Source organism: Lipotes vexillifer, unplaced genomic scaffold, assembly GCF_000442215.2.
Source record: "Lipotes vexillifer unplaced genomic scaffold, Lipotes_vexillifer_v1.1 scaffold1293, whole genome shotgun sequence".
In the NCBI taxonomy this organism is placed as follows: domain Eukaryota; kingdom Metazoa; phylum Chordata; class Mammalia; order Artiodactyla; family Lipotidae; genus Lipotes; species Lipotes vexillifer.
The window spans coordinates 63,315-86,549 of record NW_006790911.1 but is presented as its reverse complement, the minus strand read 5'-3'; the positions used below and the strand labels follow the sequence as shown (position 1 = coordinate 86,549).

The window sequence follows — 23,235 nt, the reverse complement described above, 5'->3', positions numbered from 1 at the left end:
CACTCTTTCAATTAACTACCTCCCAACAACTTTTGAGATAGCAAATGTCCCTGTTTTGAAGGTGAGTCAACTGAGTAACTTTCTCATGTAAAAAGCTAACAAGTGGAAGAGCCAAGTTGCAAACATAGGCTGTCTAAACCCCTGGGCCCATCCCCGACACCAACGAATAGGAATTTGATGCCTAATGACCTGGGAGCAACTGGCTCACCATATTTGCTCCCCGATGATTGAGTGGAGTGCTGGAATCTGAGAGCAAAGCTGTGCAGTGAGTGAGGATAAATGGTAACCGTGCTATGGATGATGGTGGAGGGGGGGCGCTGGCGGTTGGGAAAGTGGAACCTTTATAAACACTTCATTTGCCATGTTTCAGAACCAGGAACTAGTCTCTGCATGGTGATTCTGTGAATGAAAACGGGGCAATTAGTGTGTCATCAGTTTTGTCCACATTGCTACAAATGTTGAATTGTAAACATATTAGAAAACTCTGCTCTTTTTCCTGTTTGGCTTTTCCCTCAGTTCACTAAGAACACTAATTCAGGCAATTTGGATATCAGAAGTTGCCTCAAATTTTGCCTTTTGGTCCAAAGTTATATTATCCCTAAATATGTAAAGCAAATTTTCCATTATATTAAGAATTATAGGGAACAGAGCTTCTTTTGCACTGACAACTGTCCTACTGGTGAAACTTCCCTGGAAAAGGTGAACAGCTACACACTGTCCTCCTTAAAATAAATCTTCATGTATTTGAAGCAAGTTATGTGCACTCAGATTTTTTTCTTTTGTGAACTTAAGAAATACCAGCCCTCCCTTTAGTCTTTCTTCATAAATCCTATTCTGATTTTATAATTACTTTCATATCTTTAATCTGGACTTCAGATTTTTCAGATATCTGTAATATACAGTTCCCACACTTAATGGCATATAGCATCATACTTTCCTGATTATAGAAAACATGGAACGGCAAAAATTTATATTTTAAATTGTTACCTAATTTAATATTCAAGAGGCATTTTTCCAGAAATATATATTAATTACTTTTATTCAGAATTACTATAAATATGTAATATATCAAATTTCAAAAAGAGTTACTTAATTTGGATATCAGAGGCATAGCAAATGTTTGTTTACTAAATGTTGATTTGTAACTAATGATATTTTGGAGTAAGAATGATTTTTTAATGTAAAAATGAAGGTTTGGAGTGATCGTCTTTTAATGTTGCTCTGTTGCTAGAATTTGATCATTTTGTAAAATAGTAATTAATGAAAATATCAGATTCAAAGAATTTCATTTTACTATTTTGGTACATTGCAAGTTTAATTGACATCTAAATCATGTAAATGCAAACTCTACTCAGAAAGTAATTTCAAAAGTACCATAATTTTTATATGACCTTGAAGTTGAAGCAATCTATTGCATAACTTTTCAAGAGAAGTCACATAGAGGAAACCTCATATTTTCTTAAATTTATTAGTGCTCCTTGGTGGTCTAAACTCTTGGGGGTTTTTTCAAGGTTTCTTTTCAAAGCAATAATCTTACTTAATTGTTTAATGTTTGTTCTCATATAAGTCAATTTGAGTTCTTTCGAGTAACAATAGGAAATATATAATGGCAGAGAGCAGTGAAACATGACTAGGAAACTCAAGTATCCTAGTGTTGTATTTCTATATAATGATGTGAAGATAATGCTTTTAGCTGCATGACCATCATATTAGCCACACGTCATAAAAAACAAACTTTATAAAAGCAAGGGGTCGAATTCATTTAAAACAATTTTGTACCCTTACCTAGAGTGAGGCATTTATCCTTAATATTGTGATTTTTTTTTTTTTCTTTCATTGAAAGGACCCTGAATCTTCTATTTTCTGACAGGAGACAAAAGATTTTTCAGACTACGAAGGTATAAATCAGATGAAAATATTAAGGAAACATGCTTTATAGCCTTGGGTTTAATATTTAAAATAAAATGGTCAGACTTTATGCCACAAAGATTTTAGCTTTAAAGATGGTAAATGAAATCATATGAGTCCATTTTATTTCTTTAGCTTTTCAGTATGAAAATTTAATATTTCTAATAATTTCATTAAAATTTTTACTCTTTTTCTGATAAAAGTTAATAATCCTTGCTTCAGTTAGACCTTTATTAATAAACTATGAAAGGGCTTCCCTGGTGGCGCAGTGGTTGAGAGTCCGCCTGCCGATGCAGGGGACACGGGTTCGTGCCCCGGTCCGGGAAGATCCCACATGCCGCGGCGCGGCTGGGCCCGTGAGCCATGGCCGTTGAGCCTGCACGTCCGGAGCCTGTGCTCTGCAACGAGAGAGGCCACAACCGTGAGAGGCCCACATACCGCAAAAAAAATAAAAATAAAAAAATTTTAAAAATAAATAAACTATGAAAAATTATTTTTCTTTATGACAGACCAAGTCATTCTAAGAAAGATATTTCCAAGCTGTGAGATGATAGAATGACACTTCTTCTTACCCATTAAGTAAGATACAGCTTTGGGGTTTGAAGGAGTTAAGGTATTTTCTAAATCGTTTTTCTTGTTCCAGACGAATTAGTTGCTTTTCTAACAAGCCTTGCCCAATATTTGTCAACTTAATAATTTTTTAAAAATAGTTACACTTCAAGAATAATCCTAAGAAGGAAATCCTTGAGGGAGTGAGATAAGTAAAAATTGAATCTCCCCAAACATAAACAAATATTTCCTTCACTTGTAACATAATCAAATCTTTGGGGATATGTATATTTTTAATATTTTTATATGTATATTTTTTAATGGATGTACATACTCTCACATACTGTTTGAATAATTTTAGATTCTTAGGTCATAACTGGATAGGATATTCAAACTTGCATCTAAATTTAGTGTCTTTTATCTGTAATATTGCTCTGAGGTAATTTTCCCAGCTGTTTGCCAATATCAAGAATGCATATTTTTCTATCATAAATTTTGAAAGTGCATTTTTACATAGAGTTTGTTTTTAGAGGGGAGAAAATATTGTGACTTGCCATCTGTATTATTAGAGAACAAATATTGGGGTTAACTTGTTTCTCCCATTCCTTTTGCTTGTTTACTAATTAACTTCAGAGTATACAAACACTATATATATATATATATATATATATATATATATTTTTTTTTTTGCGGGCCTCTCACTGTTGTGGAGCACTGGCTCAGCGGCCATGGCTCACGGGCCCAGCCGCTCCGCGGCATGTGGGATCTTCCCAGACCAGGGCACGAACCCGTGTCCCCTGCATCGGCAGGGGGACACTTAACCACTCCGCCATCAGGGAAGCCCTATACATATTTTTAACCGAAAAAAAAAAAAAAGGAAGATTCCTACAGTAGCCAAGTATGTATGTTGCAATGCTAGGATAAAAATTCAGATTACCTCGAGTCTTGCAAATCATTCATTAATAAGCCACTGGTAACACATACCATCTAAATCTTCTAAAGAGATATAGGCAGATCTTTATGAAAACTATGTGGTAAGCCTGGTGCTAAATATAAGTATAACTGTGCTTTTCCATGCCTGCAATTTTCTGAAGTCCAAAAGTTCTTCAGGTGGTAGCCGGCAAGATAATACCCCTCTACATAATTTAAATGCATTCCTCATCTGATTCAAATGTAGGGCTACACATCCTCTACTTCAAAATCACATTCCCTTCCAATATCTTATTGTTTTGTGGATCAATTGAGTTTGAGGATGGCTCTTACCTCTCTGTCCATTGTAAATAACTGTATCTTCCATTCAAATTGCACATTGGAATTTACAAAATGATTTTGCACTTATTTTCTTGTTTGATTATCTGAGCAACTTTATGAGAGGGAGGAGAGATTTTTACCAAGGAGTTTTCCTTTGCCTTTCTTGCCCCTGAAATAACCAAGTAAACTCCTTGAGAGGATTGTTGATCGTTCTACTCTATTTTTTGGTGGACAGACTACTAGTTTTTACTAGAGTAGTAAAAACTACTCTAGTTTTTACGTATAGTTTCATCTAAAATCCAGTAAAAAAAAAAAAGTACCTCCTCCCTCATCTTAAATTAATGATTTATTTAATATTTTGAACCCCGTTTCAATTCACAAAAAGATTTGAGTGCTTCGCATTGAAAGGAATAGGTTTGATAAAATTGTAAAGCAGGAGATAAAAGATAAGAGCACAATACTAGTGGCGAAAAGAATAAAAGAGGCTTGAAGGAGAATAGAAATGTCCTACAGTGGTGGTCCAGGGTTTACCAGAGCTAATTGTGCTCACCTCTTCACACACCACCGTCAGACATCAAGTTGCCAGTTTGAAATTGGCCATGGCCAGAGTATTTACACCATGGAAATGTACATAAGTCAGGACTTTTTTCCCAGATAGTTGGTTTATCAACACATTGCCTTAAGCCTAAATTAACCTTTGTGTTAACATAACTGGTATATGTTTCATTTTATTCTCCTGCACAGCTTTGTAAACTTAAGTAAGACTGTTTCAGTACTGCCTCAGTCCGTGAACAATGGGTGCTGATGAGGGAATACTATCTATTTTGTATTTGTTCATGTTTTCATTTAGGAAATATTTGGTGAAGTGGTAGAACATAACAGTTTACATTATTTCTTCTCCGATCAGATAATCTCTGCTTTGCCTCTTCTAGTTGCACATTTGGAGCAAGTTACTCAAATCCTCATGCCTCTGTGTCCCTATCCAGAAAATAAAGATATTAATAAAATAGTATTAAACTCTAGAGTTGTTATAAAGTTTAAACAAGATAATGCTTGCAAATTACTTAGCGTGGTTTCTGGCACATAGTAAGAGCTCAGTACATGTTACCTTTTATGACAAGGCTTCCACTGTAAGACACTTTGTCTTACTTTGTAAGACACTAGAAATACCAAGAGGAAGTCCCTGCCTTTAAGAAGCTTACAGTCTAGTGGAGAATTGGTCTAGTTCCTAATTTACATATCTGACATTTTGCTGTGACTAATAAGGTAGCTGCCCAATATTTTACTCATTTATAATTCAGTCTAAAAATGTGTGTTTTTAAAATTTTTATTTATTTATTTATTTGAAGTGTAGTTGATTTACATATAGTGTTAGCTTAAGGTACACAGCAAAGTGATTCAGTTATATACATATAATTTTTATATCTATATATAACATTTTTCAGAATATTTTCCATTTTAGTTTATTACAAGATATTTGAATACCCTGTTTTATACAGGAAATGTGTACTTTTAAAAATCTAAGGTCCAGCAAGTATTAAACCTGTAGGTTGCAATAGAAGAGTTTAAGGTAGCTACAGTCTTCTTTAATTATCATTTTTATTCATTTTTAATTCCATGAATATTCTTGTAGTTTTTGTCAAACTTTTGTTCATTTGTTTTCAGGTACCTAAACATACAGCATAAGAGCTTTGCTTTCTTTAAGTGTTGCCAACGTCTCTATACATTTCCTTCTTCAGAAAAGTGTTTAGTGCTAGGATTTTGTTTTTGTTTTTGCTTTGAATTTTATTTATTTTATACAGTAGGCTCTTATTAGTTATCCATTTTATGCATATTAGTGTATCTATGTCAATCCCAATCTCCCAATTCATCCCACCACCACCACCACCCCCCAACCCCGCTTCCCCCCCTTGGTGTCCATACGTTTGTTCTCTACATCTGTGTCTCTATTTCTGCCTTGTAAACTGGTTTAGGATTTTGTTTTCAAGAAGAGTTTATTATACTTTTTGTAGCTCTAGTATTTTGTAATCATTTCAAATAGATGTTCCACACTAGTTTTACTGAAGCATTGTTTTCTTTTAGAGAAGATGTTTCGGAGAACTGAACTTTGAAACATGACAGATATTATTAACACTTGACATATATTGAGCCAAATAGTCCTTAGTGCTCAAGCCATTCCCTGATACCATATTGGATTCATTGGACAGCATATATTAAAGGTTCTACAGCAGCTAATTGCTGCCTGGAACAATGTAAAAGGGACAAGTCAATCCACTCTCTAATGTGCCATCCTGTATCAAATATCACAGTTCAAATGGTAAAAAGCCTAGGGAAAAATAGAAACATGAAAGTTGATTCAATTTGACAAATATAAAGTTTGTATAAAATAAATCATGTACACCCATACATAAATTATTGTGAACATAACAGTTTTTACATATGTAACTGAATGTGTATATACTTTTTTTCCCCATAGGCATGAGATGTCAAAAGAATATTAGTACCTGGAATAAGAAGCAGCTGGGAAGCTGTAAATTCTAGAAGATTACCACTTCTAGTATCTTCCCTCTGTGTAGGTCATAACTTAAACCCTATGTGACTGATTTATTTTGTTTATGCTTGAAAAGAGTGGGGAAAAGAATTGTTGAAGAGGGTACTGTGACTTTGAGATAGCTGGTCTCCATCTAGGATGTCTTTTATCCTCTCATTTGTACTTTTCTAGTCTGTTTTTGCATTTGCTACCTTCAGAAGATAAATTGTACAATCCTAAATGTAGATTTGACATGGACCAATTGCTGCATACCAGAAGTTATACACCCCATAAAACACTTCCTAAAAGCTCTGAATTGCTGGGTATCTCCTAGCAGCTCTCCAAACTCATTTGAAGCAGGACAGACCTCTTTGTCAGGTGGGTATGGTCGAGGTAAGCATGGGTCCTGCCAGCATTTGAAAATTATAAATACTTTCCTAAAGAGCTAGAATTGTATTGGATAAATACAATTAAGCAGAGAAGAGGCCTTAAAGAGACAAGACAATGCCGTGAAGAGCGTTCAGTTATCAGGAAACCAAAAGAGTAATTAGAATAAGTTACAGACTTATTTAAAAGAGAAGCCAAATGTGGAAAAATAGAGGAAATGTTAAAGAAAAGGGGAGAATCAGTACTATGAGTGATGGGTCCTCAGTATTTTGTGGCTGGTTTCATGCTCAGAGAATAGTGAAGGTAAGAAAAGCCAAAAGAGTGAGTAATAAAATGGCACAAGATATTTTATAAAAATGTTCATTTCCAAAGTAAAATTTGTATGGCAGGAAGACTACCAAATTATTCCAAGTCTAACTTCAACTTCTTTGATAGAGTTCACCATGACCTCCTTCTCCCTAGAAAGGAGGATGGGCTAAAGAACCTCTTGGATTTTTTCTGGAGTGTTTTCTGACACCAAATGACAGAGGTGTTCTGTCTTGTTTTGTTCTTCTCACATCAACCAATTCTCCAGTACCAACTGGGTGTCCAACAACTCAGTTCAATTCTGACACTATCTGGAGTTAGCCCAGACTCCACAGATTATGGGCTTAGTCCTACAAGACTGTCTCCCTTACAGGTACCAGCTACAAACGGGGTGCCCATGCTACCCACATTTCTGCTTCCCACAAGCTCCCCGTCAGGCTCAATAACTCATAGAAAGACTCGCAGAACTCAGCAAACTGCTTTACTTAACTATTACAGGTTTGTTATAAAAGCTATAACTCTGGAGCAGTTGGATGGAAGAGATGCACAGGGCAAGGTATGGGAGTTAGGGGGACATGGAGCTTCCATGCCCTCTCTGGGCACCGCCAGCACTTCCACACCCTCCAGCACCTCAATGTGTTGACCAACCTGGGAGCTCTCCGGACTCCATTGTTTAAGGTTTTATGGAGGCTCCTTAGGCAGCTATGAAATCATGGCCATTGAAGATTGAATTCAACCTCCCGTCCGTCTCCCCGCCCCCGGAGGTTGGTGGGAAGGACTGAAAGCTCCAATCCTTCAATCACATTTTTTGGTTCCTCTGGCTACCAGCCCCCATTCTGAAGCTATCTGGGGGCCCACCAAGAGTCCCTTCATTAGCATAAACTCAGGTAAGGTTGACAGGGCTCATTATGAAGTACAAAAGACACTCCTTTCACTCAGGAAATTCCAATGGTTTTAGGAGCTCTGTGCCAAGATCCAGGGCCAAAGACCAAGTACATTTTTTGGTATAGCACAGACCACATCATGCAGTCCCTCCCATAAACTAAGTCAGGGGCCTCAGGGGATTGACTCCTTTCTGAGACCAAATTAGACTTTTGGAACTATTGAAAAGCAATGCATCTTTTCCAGGAGTTGTTGGAGAAATGAATACCCTACAGTGTGTTTCAGAACTTATGAACAAAGCAAAATAACACAGTTTTAGTGAGTTTAAAATCCTCCATTGCATGGAAATGGTTTGCTCACATTGAATTTTACCTTCTTTGCATCCTGTGATTAACACAGGAGTCTTGCCCTTGACTGAATTCATCTATGCCCACATGTTAACAGATGGTCTCTGCCTTCTCCCCCTCCATTCTGAAAAGTGCTTTCACCTCACTCTGAAGGGTGTTGGCTGTTCTTGCAATACTCACAGCTGAGGGAGAGTGCTTGCTGTGAAAGCGCTCTCCTTAGGTATCTCTCTCTGAATGTATAGGTGAATTTCACCAGCCTCCTGTTTCAAGGTGCTCACAGCAGGGCACGGCCAAGATGGCTCAAGTCATCAATGCTTTGGATCCTTTTAAAAAATAGATTAAAATAGCCATGTGGTAGGCAGGAAATGCCCCTCCCCCAAAGACGTCCTCATCCTAACCTCCAGAACCTGTGCATATGTTACTTTACGTGGCAAAGGGGAATTGAGGTTGCACTGGAATTAAGATTATAGTGAATTATCTGGGTGGGTTCAATGTCACCACAAATTCTTAAAAGTGGAAGGGGGAGCAGAGGTCAAAGTGATGAGATATGAGAAGGATTCATCCTGCTGTTATTGGCTTTGAAGATGGAGGGAGGAGGACATCAACCAAGGAATGCCTGATGGCTTCTAGAAGCTGGAAGGGACAGGAAATGGATTCTCCCCTAGAGCCTCCAGAAAGAAACACAGCCCTGCAGACACATTTATTTTAGCCCAGTAAGACCCATGTTTGATTCTAACTTACAAATTTTAAAATAATATATTTGGATCGTTTCGAGCCACTAAGTTCATGGTGATTTTTTATAGCAGCAAGAGAAAACCAATACACCTGCTATTGTATCTGAGCTAATAATTCTCAAATAAACCTATTTGTCATTTCTAAACAGCAAAAGGTTCCAGTCTAAGAAGTATAGGTTTGCACGAGGAGGGGCCCACATTGGTCTCCAAGTCCCCTTGTTCCTTTCCTGAGACTGTGTGCCAGCAAAACATAGATGTGTAAATGACAATTAATAAATGACAATTAATAATTTATCTGTTATAAAACCAAGATTTTTTTCTCTTTTTCTTACCAAGTTTTAGAGTGGAGAAACCTCAGTGATACTCTGTCAGAAGTTACCCAGAGTAGGTATTTACTCTCCTTAATACTTGTGTTTGGGCCATACATATTTCTAATAGTGTAGCACTGTTTAAATACCCTCACCCCAAATCAGCATCATAAAGAAGTTATGGGAGGAATGAAACAACTGAAACTTACTTTGTTATCTGCTTCCATGGGTAAGTTCCTGGAGGGCAGGAATTGGTTCTCACTGATTGGCTTATCCCTGGTGCCAAGTACAATGCCTAACACATAGTAGGTATTCAATAAATATTTGTCGAATGAATGTTAAATACACAATTGTTTTGACAAGGGGGTAACAAGGAATATCTTGAATTTAGCAGTGCATTATTTACTTTAATCTATGTTTCCTTGCTTTCTCTGTATCATAAGGCTGTTGTGTAGATCACTGAACTTGAAGCCAGTCACTTGCCAAAGGGTCACTAAGCAAACTATGGGAAAATGAGAAATGATGCTCCCAGCTCAGTGCTGCCCAGTCCTGTTTCCTAAAATGCACAAGTCAATTGCCAAATATGAAATATGAAGGCACAGGAATGAAAAAATGTATATATATTAAGGCAAATTTTAAAGAAGTTGGAAGTCAGAAAAAAATTAACCACATTGAAAGTATGAACACACTGGAGTGTTTTCTTTAAAATATCATAATGAAAGGCCATGCCCCATAATTTCTCTTAAAAAAGAAAAACATACTTCTTGTTAGAATCACCTTATGATTCTCTGTGTTTTTCAATAGATGCTTCATTTTCTTTAAAGAGGAATATTCATAGTCAATTGGTTAGAACTTCCATGTGTTCACCAGGGAAGAGTTTATCTCAAAACTATAGGACTAGATCTGATCTTGTACTTAAGTGAAAGTCATCAATACTCTTTGTTTGGGGTTTTTGTCTCTTTTCTGCTGACCCTGTGAAATTGTTCCTGAGAGCTGAATGAGAATTAGAATGGCAGTTAACTACTTATTAAAAGTCTCTAAGGAGGGTTTTATGATTTACTCTGAAACATGGGTTAATCTCAAGGTTCCAAAGTGCAGAGGGACATTCTTTTCAAATCATTCAGCTACCTGATTTTGAGGAGTCATTGGTGCTTGGTGAGGGGCTGTGCAGAAGTTGATGTGGTATTGAGAGGACAGAGCACGGGGAAGACAGGGGCTCATGGTAGCCTACGATGATGCTTGGTTGAGGGTTCAGTCAGTGAGCTTGAAAAAAAAAGAAAAAAAGCATTACACAAACAGAGGAAACCCTAAAGTATTGCTTGTAAATTACTTGTTGCCCATTTGGTTCAGGCAATGATATACGCTCCCAGAAGCACGATGTGCACACAAAGCTATCGGTATTAGTAACGAAGTACAAAGTATAATGTGAATATTTGGTCACATTGCTGCTTCTCACATGACTAAGGACAACATTTTGGACATTGGGTTAACAGTTTTCAAAAGTATGATATCAGAAGTCAGTGTCTTTTTGAAAGGTGTGGCTCCCCACACCGCGGATCTTCCATTTGCCATTCTACAATTGTGTCTGTCTCCCTTTTAAGACAGCTTGGCTGAACTAATTAAATTCACTAGAGGTTCATTCTCTCCAAATGCTCAGCAGAAACAATTCAGTAATTTGACATTTCTAGAAGGAGGGCATGGTTTCAAATCCATAAAGCTACACATAACGAGGGGAAAGGATGGGAAGGAATAAGAAGACAGTCTAACATTGACACAAGGGCTTTCTGCTGAGCGTGGGAGAGCTGGGCTTCTGGTCCAATCCTGACTGCAGGGGCAACACTCGGGCTGTCAGGCGGCAATGTGCCGGTGAAGACTATGGTTGAAGCAACCACAGAGGGTCTGGAAGCCTCAGATGTCTAGTGGTGGTTCTGGCATTATGGCCTCTGACCCTGATCCAAAGTTAAACCTTCTTTGGAAAAAAAAAAAAAAAAAAAAAAAAGGCATTACCCAAACAGAGGAAACCCAAAGTATTGCTTGTAAATTACTTGTTGCCCATTTGGTTCAGGCAGTGATGTATACTCCCAGAAGCATGATGTGTACACAAAGCTATCGGTATTAGTAACAAAGTACAAAGTATAATGTGAATATTTGGACACATTGCTGCTTCTCACATGACTAAGGAAAACATTTTGGACATACTTCTCCATCTTTATGATTTGTCAGTAACATACTTTAAATGGACAGCGGAACTCTGTAGGCTAATTCAAGCTAAATCTCCTGACAGCAGTCATATATCCTTCCTTCCCAATCTCTGAGCATTTAAGAGTTGTGTTCTACGATATAATTTTAAAAGCTAGTTTCGAGAGACACTCTAGGATATTTACATAGAATGTTAAATTTTTTCATCAGTATAGTTATGAAAGTGAGTATTTCTCTGAAATGACTTGAGTCATGAGTCATGTTTCTAAACCACCCAGAACACTACTTTGCACCTGGAAGTTGACTTTAAAAAAATGAAATCACGTGTGATGATTACACAAATGTAAATCCTATAACCTGAAAATTTCAGGACACTTTAAAATGACTTTTTTGATTTATATTCTTGTCTTTCAGATGTCTCATTCTGTTTTCATATTTGGCCCTTTAATAAAAGTCAGTGATGCCCCTCTAAATTCATTCGTGTGATAGTTGAATCTTTAATGTAAACAACTGTCTTCTCTCACTTGTGGATTTATTTCAATCTCTTTTCCCATCTGTCTTTCTACAGTGCATGAATTCTGTGTTCCTAATTCCAAAAAAGCAACCAGCACAGTTTTAAACTATGTTGCTAGCCAGCTCAAGTTGTCTTTCAGATGATTTGATTAAAAACTACAAAAGAACTACTTTCAACAAAAGCTTCTTATAGTGGAACACAAACATTTGTGAAGTGGGTTTGCAGTACTTACCCTGCATTCACAGCTTTAGAGGGAAATATATGCGGAGAGGAATTAATCACAAACTAAATCCTACCCCTAGGCCTCCTTATACATCTATCAAGGAGGTTTACATGTGCAGTGGCTTTTCTACAATCGAATCTTAGTTACACATTCCTATTTTCAATATCTCATAAGAAAGGCAAGAGATGTTTATTTACTGAAGATATAAGAAGAAAAACAGCAATGTTGAGTCAATATTAAAATCATCATAACAAGATAACCCAAAAAACCAAGGCTCATTCATAAATCCTAGTCATAGAGACTTACCCTTCTGCGAGCTTGTTCTTAAAATTAATCATATCGTGATATGCAAATGAAGAGGCTGCCTTTTTTTGACATTTGAATAATAATTTGGTAGGTCTGGGATATTTGCATCCACTTTATTATTTACACACTCTTAAAGTTTGGATGTTTTCCACTTTGGATGGCATACCTCTGAAAGTAGTTTTTCTCTAATCTGGGAAATAAAACAAACGGTGCTTATTAAAAGTGAACTTTTATGCCTACAGCTTTAAATTCACAAATCCTTGTAGCACACAAACTACAAACAGTTCTGTGCTTTGTTAGTAACACATGCTATCCTGGGGGACAGAGGCAGGAGAGCGCTTCCGTGATTGAGCACAGCCTTGTGAAGAAATGGCAGTATTAGAGACTTTTTTTCCTCTAACACTTCTAAGGAGTAACTTACAGCTTTTTGCCATAAGAATGTTGTGCTGTTGAATGAAACAGCGTGTAGAAGGTGATGTCCTAGCGGCAGTTGCAACATTCAATTTCTGCCACGTTTTTCGCCGTTGTGCATAACTTAGCAGAGTACAGAGGAAGTGCTCCCTGGCTTACCAGAATATGAACTTGAAGTCTCTGATCTAGATAATTTTAGATACTTTGATTTCATTATAGAAATTCCTAGACTACTTGTGGGATAAAACAAATGCTAAGACCATATTGAGTTTCATCGAGCTGAATTAGCAGAAAATAAAGATAAAATGCCTTTCTATTTAAGCACACGATGATGTTTTAATTGTTACAGCATTTGGCATGCCTAATGTATACAATTCTTGACATTCATACAATAACAAAAGAAGGTTGTTTGGGATTTTTCTTTTATTTCCTAGTGTCTCCTTTCCTCTCTAGGATTTCTCCCACCCCCATCCCAGCCCTGGCTTTTAGCTCTCCTTTCATTTCTCCATTTTTCTATAAGGAAAAAAAACTCTAGGCAGCAAAGGGATATATGTAAAAATACCTCATTTCGATGTAGAGAGGCCAAGGCTGCTTATTACCTAGCTATGATGAACAGACCACCACGGTTGTGACAACTGATGTAGATGCCTCCAGGGTAAAACAAAGGTTTACATATTACACAAGCAATTTAACTGTTTTCTAAACAGATTGCCAAGACAGTGGGAGTTGGCAGCCCACACTGTGTTTTAAGTTTTGGAGACTTGGATTAGAAGTCACTGCTGATTATGAACCTTTTTATTTGTCTTCTGTGAACTACAAGCAACCTAGTAACCCAGCAAAGAATTCTTCACAGCACTTAAACTTGTCTTCCTAGCTTCCCCAGATTACATACACAAATCACTTGACAAAAGTGGTGTAAGGGTCTTGCGTATAGATAACCACACAAGACAATTGTCTTGTTCTAACCCTTAAAGAGTTCCGCAAAGTGAAACGTTTTATAATCCTTTTTGTGCAGTAGGCAAGGAAGAAAAGAAAAGAGTTTGGGCAAAGATTATCCAGGAGAAAGAAAGAGACTCTTTTGGGGGTTCCAGTTGAAACACAATAAAGAACATAATTAACTTCACAATTCTTTGTGTTTTTCATTTGACTGCAGGGAGGAGATGAAAGAGGACTGCTAAGCCTTGCATTCCATCCCAATTACAAGAAAAATGGAAAGCTCTATGTGTCTTATACCACCAACCAAGAACGGTGGGCTATGGGGCCTCATGACCATATTCTCAGAGTTGTGGAATACACAGTATCCAGGTACCACTAAAAGACATTTAATCTTATTTTCTCATTATCTCCTTATAATTTTTTGTTTAGAAGTTACAAATAATTAACCATCAGGTGGCAATAATTAAACCCCAATCTCCATCTGGCTTAAAATCCTGTGTGTGTCTTTAAGGAAAATTGCGAAAAATGGTAGCTTTGGCACTTTTCCACAATTCTCTTTCAACTTAGATGCCACTTTGGAAACCTAGAGACTAACATAATTTTTCAGTAATTTTTATTGGCTACATTTTCAGTATGTTTGCTTATTTACGTGCCACGTGTTTGCTTCTCCCTTTGTGCCCTATTTACTTTCCGTGGGTTCACCTTACATCTTTCACAATCATGGTTTGTTTCCTCCCCACCACCTAGAAAAAATCCCCATCAAGTTGATTTGAGAACAGCCAGAGTGTTTCTTGAGGTCGCAGAACTCCACAGAAAGCATCTGGGAGGACAGCTGCTCTTCGGTCCTGACAGCTTTCTGTACATCATCCTCGGTGATGGGATGATCACTCTGGATGATATGGAAGAAATGGATGGGTTAAGGTAAAAAAATAAAATAAAAAAACAGATGCCCCTTGATGGTTATGTCTTTGAATTATATCACCTCAGTTAAATATTCAACTTTTATTATCAGCATCTGCATTTTTGTTATAATATTTTTGAAAGTCGCTCTACTGAGATGTCCTGAAACGAGCTCCTGCTGTGGGGTTTGTGCACTAGCTGCCCTGCACGTCCCTGCTGCCTTCCACACTCTACCTAATGGACCAACATTGTCCAGCGGAGTTTCCTGGGGGACGTTAAATATGTGGTTTGGCAAAAAAAAAAAAAGACATTTTAGAGGACGGATGCCAAAAGCAGCACATCACCAAGGCTGCAGCCTTCAGCCACCGTCGAGCTGTGTCTCGGTGCTGCCACGTGTCTGAAGCCAAACTGCCCCTGGTTTCATTTCCCACGATATGGAATTTGGAACTTTAATAATTTTGTCTCAAATGGGGGGGCGGGGGGTGGTTTTTTAGCCATAGGGCAACTTCCCTGCATTGAGTGTAGGCGCAATACGTAACAAAAACGGAAAGCACTTACGTTGTCCTCCGATTCCTCAGCGACTTCACAGGTTCCGTGCTCCGTTTGGACGTGGATACTGCCATGTGCCACGTGCCTTATTCCATACCCAGGAGCAACCCGCACTTCAACAGCACCAACCAGCCCCCGGAAGTGTTTGCCCACGGCCTCCACGATCCAGGCAGGTAAGAACACAAGCCCGTCCTCTCTCCTGCCTTACAGCAGGGCCGGGATTCGCAAAGTGGGGAAAGAAAGAGGGTTTCCGGGCGCGGAGCAGCTAAGAGTGGTATCCAAGGTTATGCCTCTAAAATTACACTGGTTCATTATCTTACCCAGTATTTTGCCCTCTTTCTTCTATTAATGTGTGAAGCAGATGGAGAAGGCAGATTAGACAAGGCAGAGGACAAGCTCACAGAGAAATATCACCTTAACATTTTGGAGAGTTATTATTGGATAAACACTGGTGGACAGGTGTCATGATGAAGACTTTAATCTGAACAGTTCAGACAGATAATAAACTTGGTCTCCTTAAACCGCTCTAAATGTTAACTTCCTTATAAATACATTAAATGAGGATGGTAATAGCCACCTTGCAAGGATGCTGTAATGATTAAATACAGATCTATAAGTGAAGAATCAAATAGAGTATCTGACACACGTGATGGATTTTAAATAAATTATATTATTATCATAGCTTCACTTAACAGATGATGACACAGTGTCATTTGGAAGGAATTGAGCTAAATGTTAACATTTTTTTACTTGCAAGAATTTACAAATACTGAAGGAATTCAGACTGACTGTTTACTACAATGAACCATAAAGAGAGGACCACTAAGAAGAATGTAGAATGAGACATTTGGGGTATACTTGAAAAATGCTAGGAAGTGTAATATAGCAATTCTATGATGAAAGCTTTATCTTATCTGTGGTCTGTTACTCATACTAAGGGGTATCTGGCCACATTTATTCATTTACTAGTTATTATTTCTATTAAATATTTATTGAGTGTTCATTACATGCAAGGTGAGTATTTCTCGAACTTTTTCTTTTTATAATCCCTCCTGCCCTTCATCTCCCTTCCATCAAAGTCCAAGTCTACAGTTCATTTCCTTTTTGGCATCTCAGCAGATCTTAAAATCTGGGCGACAGGGACTACTTAAGGTGGGTTCAGGAAGTGGATGAAACTGTCACATTCCATTCCTAGAGCTCAGAACCCGGCAGATACCACCACAAAGCAGCACTTTGAAGTCGAGCAGCCTGAGTCACCACAATCCCACTGGAGCCTTCATGCAACCTTCCCGGGGGGTCCCGACCCTCAGTGTGAAAACACAGGGCGAGGTGCCTTACAGGCCTTACGTGTGGCAGAATGCCTGTGCTGGGCAGTCTTACCTCTTCCCGTGATAGAGGGCTGAACAGTCTGCCTCCCTCCAAGAGTATTTCAAGCAAAGGAGGATTTAATAAAGCAGAAAGGGAACTAAAATCATTATTGGCTAAAAGTAAAGCTGGCTCTTATTAAGCACCTTGGTGCAGAGTAGCAAACCACGTATCATGTGCCCATCATCTGATTGATAACTGTCAGCCACCACTCTGATGTAGCTGGCATCAGGCACCTCCCCCTGCCTTTTTTTAAAGACTTTAATCTTTAGATCAGTTTTCAGTTCACAGCAAAATGAAGCAGAAAGCACAGAGATTTCCCTGCCTCCTCACATACCTAACCTCCCCCACTCAAGTGGTACATTTGTTACAATTGATGACCCTACACTGACACATCATTACCACCCAAAGACCATAGCTTATGTAGGGTTCCCTCCTAGGGTTGTACATCCTATAGGTTTGGACACAGGTATAATGACATGGATCCACCCTTATAGTATCATACTGAGAAGTTTCACTGTCTGCGCTCTTTTTTATATGAGACTAAAGATTAAAAAGGCCAAGTGGTTCTTGGTGGATTTGATATTCAGTCAGAGCTAGACCTCATGGTCTCCAGCAACTCCACCTTTGGGAGACATGGCCAAAGGTCTCTTTGCTCTTTCTTTGTTAGAAACACAAAACTTTTTTGGTCAGAGTTTCTCCATTTTCAAAAGAAAAGCAGTACAGGAAAAATTTCTCACCCTGTATGGACTTGGTTCCACCTTAAGTCACAGCAGGTCTGTGTCAGGATCCCTGCCAGACGTTGTATTCTGCGAATCATTGAATTAATGAGGACAAGAAAGTGACTGTGGCCACAGAACCACTAAGAGCCACTAACCCACCTTTGGCAGGTCAGGCTAATATGAATAGGATCATTTGGAACCAACAGGTTTTGTTTCACTGTTGTTGTTGCTTAAATGATTGCTGCATGTGACTCTTATGTCTCTCAAGCCCCAGAATCTACTCTCAGATTTTTTTTTTTAATTTTGTAATTTATTTAATAGCCCCAATGAATTTGTTTTTGTCATTAGTGTATTTTATTGGCCTAAAAAAGTGATTCTCAATGGGATGATTTTGCCCCCAGAGGACATTTGGCAATATCTAGAAGCATTTTTGGGTTTCACAAATTGGAAGGAGATCATGCCACTGACATCAAGTGTATGGAGCCCAGAGATGCCGCTAAATATCCTATAGTGCTCAGAACACCCCCCTCTTCCCCCACAAAAGAGAGAAATATCTGGCCCCAAATGTCAATAATGCCAAGCTTGAGAAACCTAAAAACAGTGCAAGACTGTTTTCCAAATTTGTGAGAACTTCAAAAATGTTATTCAACTTCATTCTTCCCCCAACCCAAACTCCCCATACCTAGTCACTCATTGACTTAAACATTCAACAAATATTGAGCCCCTCTTATATTCCTGGGTTTGAACTAAGGAGTAGAAATACAGTGATAAAGAGGTCGGAAGTGGTTCCTGTCCCCATGGACTTTACAGTCAGTGGCTTAAGTCACAGAAATATTCTGGCCCCAGATTGGGGGGTGAACACAAAGTCAGAGTCCACGTGAAAGACCTCAATGGTTATATGGATCAACTTTATTTTATTCCTTGAACTGGAGTGCATGCTTTCCTTCATTAGAGCAGCCCACACTTTAGAACATAGTGATTCTATGTAAGAAACACAAAACTAATACTATAACTATTACAGGTTATCCGTGACTTATGACGGGGTTAAGTCCCGATGAAGCCGTCATCAGTTGAAAATACTGTTTAGTCGAAAATGCACTTAATGGTCCTCACCTACCGAACATCATAGCTTAGTCTAGCCCACCTTAAACGTGCTCAGAACACTCACACTGGCCTACAGTTGGGCACAATCTTCTAACACAGAGCCTATTTGATGTTGAATATCTCATGTCTTTTATTGAGTACTGTACTGAAAGTGGAAAGCAGAATGGTTGCAGGGATGCGGAATCGGTGTCAGTGTATCATTGTTTCCCTCATGATGGAGTGTCTGACTGGGAGCTGCAGCTGCTACTGCCCAGCATCACGAGAGAGTATTGTACCACATGTCATTAGCCCGGGGAAAGATGAAAATTCACAATTGGAAGTATGGTTTCTACTGAATGTGTACTACTTTCACAGCATCATAAAGCCGAATCATCATTAACTTGGGGACCAAGTGTTCTTGGTGTAGCACGTGTTGCAGATGTGAATTGATGGTGCCGCCATTCTTACTCTTATACTTTACCAGTGTATTATACATGTGCTATTCCTTAACAACAGACTAACAAATGTTCTGAGTCAGTGTGCACATTCATAATGGAGGCAGATACCAAGAGAAATTAAGAAATACACTCCAAAGATCATTAAACTTCAGCAGGGTAAGCAAACAGGATGCTTCCTTCGGTGGTTTTTAGAGGTTCCAAACTAAATCGCCCGTAGGATCCTTGCCAGCCCACAAAGGATTCCTGGGTCAGGAATCTCTAGTCTGAGCTTAGAAGATACCCAGGTTGGAATTCATGGATATCACCCCCATTTTGTCGCAGATGTGCTGTGGATCGACACCCCACTGACATAAACATCAATTTAACAATACTTTGCTCAGACTCCAATGGAAAGAACAGATCATCAGCCAGAATCCTACAGATAATTAAGGGAAAAGATTATGGTAAGTAGAGCATAATTTGTTGATTTGGCTTTCGTTTGGGCTTTGTTTTATTTTAATATATTAATTGAAGAGAAAAGGATTTCTGCAAAATGAGCATTTGGGAAAGCATCAAAATACTGGCCTAACCATGGTGAGGGCGTCAGTTGCTCACTTTTTAAAGGTCCAGTGACTCTTACAAGCTCTAGGGGTTCCATGTGGGTAATTACCTTTCCCATGGATTGAATGGTGCTCTGTAGGTCCAAAAAATTTAATGGACCTTCAAAAGTTAGCAGTTTATATTTTGCTCATCTGAGAATCGAGATGAATACCTTCTATTTATTTAATATATAAGGGAGAACTTGTCTTAACATCTTATATACAGAGGGAAAAACAAGTGTTGAAGGTAAGAAATTTCTCAATACCCAATGTACTAGTCTCGGCAATTCGGAAAATTATAAGTGTTTCAGATAAGAATGTATTTTTTAAAGGTGTTTATTTAAGAGAAAACAAAGTAATAGACTTATAAAAACATGACTTATTTACCCAAGTCATGAAGATGGAATGTTTAGATCTTATTTTTAATAACATGATTACTAGAGTATTTAGAGATACATATTAAAATATAAAGTTAATATTTTTCAGTGTTTTGTATATGCTCCTTTTAGAGGAAACAATATATCAAATATGATTATGATTCAGGGAATATAGTAGATGAAGGTTATTAAATTGATTGCTTCTTCTATTTATTCATTCAATACGGATATTTCCTTAGTACCAGGAATGAAGCAGCTCTGTTGGTTCATGTGGTATTCAGTTATTTTACTTTATTTTTTTTCAGGTATTCGTGTATGTGTCTGTGCATCTTATAAAAGCCAAACCAAAGAATAATGTGGTTAGAAAAAAAATCTAATGAGTCACTAGCTTGTGGGAATTTTGGTTGTATTTGTAGATTAAATTCTACAACCACATTAATTGGGATTCAGCTGAAACTGGTTATAATATTGATGGCCTTACATTTATGTATTAAACACACAGCCACAGAATCCTTTTACAATGTGTATATATATATATATATATATATACACACACACACACACACATATATGCACATACATGTATAATTTTATTTTGTTAATTATACCTCGATAAATCAGGAAAAAAAAAAAAAACAAATAGCCACATCCACAACGCTTACTACCTGCCAGCTCCTGCAGTAAGCACTTTGCAAACTTCACTCATTTCATTTACAGAGAAACCCTATGTGGTAGGCACTCTTATTGGCCACATTGTACAAATGAGGGAACTGAGACACAGAAAGGTTGACTGTCACACCACGTAAAGTGACAGGATCTGGATTTGAACCTGACTCCAGAGTTCATGACCTTAGTCTTTCAGTTACGCTGCCTCTCAGTATCCCGGTTATTTAAAACATATCTGTTCTACTTTTTATAATATCGTATTCACCATAATCACATGGGGTGGGGGGAGGACTTTAGAATTACTGTCTTTCCACAGAAGCTTTTGCCTAAAATACTTCCTGTTGATAGTGACTTATTTAAGTACGTAATAAGTAATTTTCAGATTAATTTGCAGCTGACTTTGTATCTTTTCCATTGCAACTGGCATCCCTTTATTCAAGTACATAATGACATGCCTGGAAAGACTGAGATACATGTCTATCCACATGTATTTCTGAAGGAATGACTGAAATAGACTTTGCTAACCACATAACTCTATAAACAGAACTCTTAAGACATTTTAAATGAAGATATTACTTGACTAAGTGACAGTGTTTTAAAATATGCAACAAATGTGGTTTTGAAGACCTTTTATGTACCATACCTTTATTTTCTTTAAAGCTTGAACTTTTAAACATTTTATAAAATTTGAGAGGTCTGGCTCAGTTTAGTAGGCATATGCAAAAGCATTTCTACAAAAAATTCAATATTTAAAAAATTAAGTATTTTTTTAAGTATTTTAGTTCTAAAGTCCATGATTTTGCAAAATATCCAGATTCTAGTGTCATTGAAAATTTTATACGTCTTGGCAGTTATAATAACAACAAGCATTTGCAGAGCATTCTTATTTCATTCCGCTATGCGTGGAAGCCCTTTACATTATATTTAATTACATTATATTTAAGCAAAAGGGGTAATTATTTTCACTAAATATCTACAACAAGGATCCATCTTATGCATCATGGAACACATTTCAGAGCTAAATTACTGTAATATTGTGGTGTGGCCTACATTACTTTTCCTTTATGAAAATACGTTTCATTTGATCTAATGTTATGTTTATTTATTTCCAGAAAGTGAGCCATCACTTTTAGAATTCAAGCCATTCAGTAATGGTCCTTTGGTTGGTGGATTTGTTTACCGAGGCTGCCAGTCGGAAAGACTCTATGGAAGCTACGTGTTTGGAGATCGTAATGGGTAGGTTTCCTGATACCACAGTTTGATAGATCAAATGACATATCCATTGATTATTGGGCAAACCACCATAAAATATTCAAATGATTGCCTCCGTTTGGAAGTCAGGTGTGGGACACACATAAATATTATTATTTACTTTTAGTTCCACCATGTTTGGTGGGATAATTCAAGAACTTCCTAAAAGATGCTTTTTAAACATCCTTGATCAAATTCATAAAATAATTTTTAAGAGCAGAGAGCTCTTCAGATAGACATTTCATGTTATTTAGAGTCTTCCCTTCATCCTTAACATAAATTTACCATGATCATGAGTAAATTGAAAACTGTGGTTTTACATGAGTTGTATAAATATTTTAAAAATTATCTGGAAGGCTAAGAATTTTTGCTTTTGCCAAACTTTTGGGACTTTTGGCAACAGACCTTAATTTGTCTCTATTCATAGGAATGCTACAAAATTAAATTTTAGCCTAAAGTTTAGAGGTCACATTGTGGATAATTATAAGAAACTCTGTGATGAAACCCAAAATAAGAATCTGATGTTCCCCAAGTCACTGGCATTCAGGCATATGGCAGAGCGGATATGCTTGGTCGCTGAAAGGAACTAAAAAAAGGGTACTGACCCCATGATCTTCCCCCATCCCTCTCTCTGATTAATAGCACAGCATGGAGTCTAGTCCTGGAGAGGAAGTATCATTCTCTGGATGAAGGGGAGGGCTTTTCTCAGACTCAGGTACTTTTAGTACCCCGCCTCCAAACAAAATATTATCTTAAGTACTTTCTCTTCACATGGGAATTTCGGCGTATTCACACACATTATGGGCTATATTATTTTTCCCTTTAGAAGCCAGGTCTGTGGCACAACAATTATTTATTAATGAGTTTTTATTTTAAACATCTTATTGTGCTTTTTAGGCAAAAGCATATTTTCATCATAAGTTTCTGGTATGTTTTTTTGTAGGAATTTCTTAACCCTCCAGCAAAGTCCTGTGACCAAGCAATGGCAAGAAAAACCACTCTGTCTTGGCAACGGTGGTTCCTGTAGAGGTTACTTTTCAGGTCACATTTTGGGATTTGGAGAAGACGAATTAGGTACTGTACGAACTATTTCTGTTAAGTTCCATTCTCAATCTTTGCCCAAGAGGCTCTGTTCTGCTCTGAAAAATAAGTATAACAATCTCATCCTCCATTTGTTGGAAATGTAACCTACAGCAAAGATGACCAATTCAGTATTCTCTTCCAATAAACTTTCTCTGGGGGTCTTTAAATCTCATTCCCACCCATGCCACCAGAAATATGAAAGTAATAAAGCAGAACAATGGGAGTCAGGAACAAAAGAGAATTTTTGAGTCTTGAAGACAGAAAAAATTTTAAATGTCTACTGATATTTTTGATGCAGCTAAGTCATTTGTTTATATTCTTTATCTGAACCTTTGCACTTATCCATGTCTCTTGGAATAAATTAAAATTTGTTGTAATCTGAATCTCAATTTTTTTTTTTTTTTTTTTTTTT

General features: G+C 37.6%; 1 protein-coding gene across 2 annotated transcripts in view; it reads left to right on the top strand.

Annotated features, from left to right (window-relative positions):
* Positions 1–23,235, top strand: part of HHIP (hedgehog interacting protein) — a 90,637-nt gene that overhangs the window by 44,978 nt on the left and 22,424 nt on the right. For both annotated transcript variants that reach the window (XM_007463994.1, XM_007463995.1), the window contains exons 5-10: positions 14,009–14,160; positions 14,539–14,712; positions 15,270–15,413; positions 19,190–19,311; positions 21,602–21,725; positions 22,684–22,814. In XM_007463994.1, coding sequence (XP_007464056.1) covers positions 14,009–14,160; positions 14,539–14,712; positions 15,270–15,413; positions 19,190–19,311; positions 21,602–21,725; positions 22,684–22,814 — 847 coding nt within the window. The remainder of the gene's footprint in view (positions 1–14,008; positions 14,161–14,538; positions 14,713–15,269; positions 15,414–19,189; positions 19,312–21,601; positions 21,726–22,683; positions 22,815–23,235) is intronic.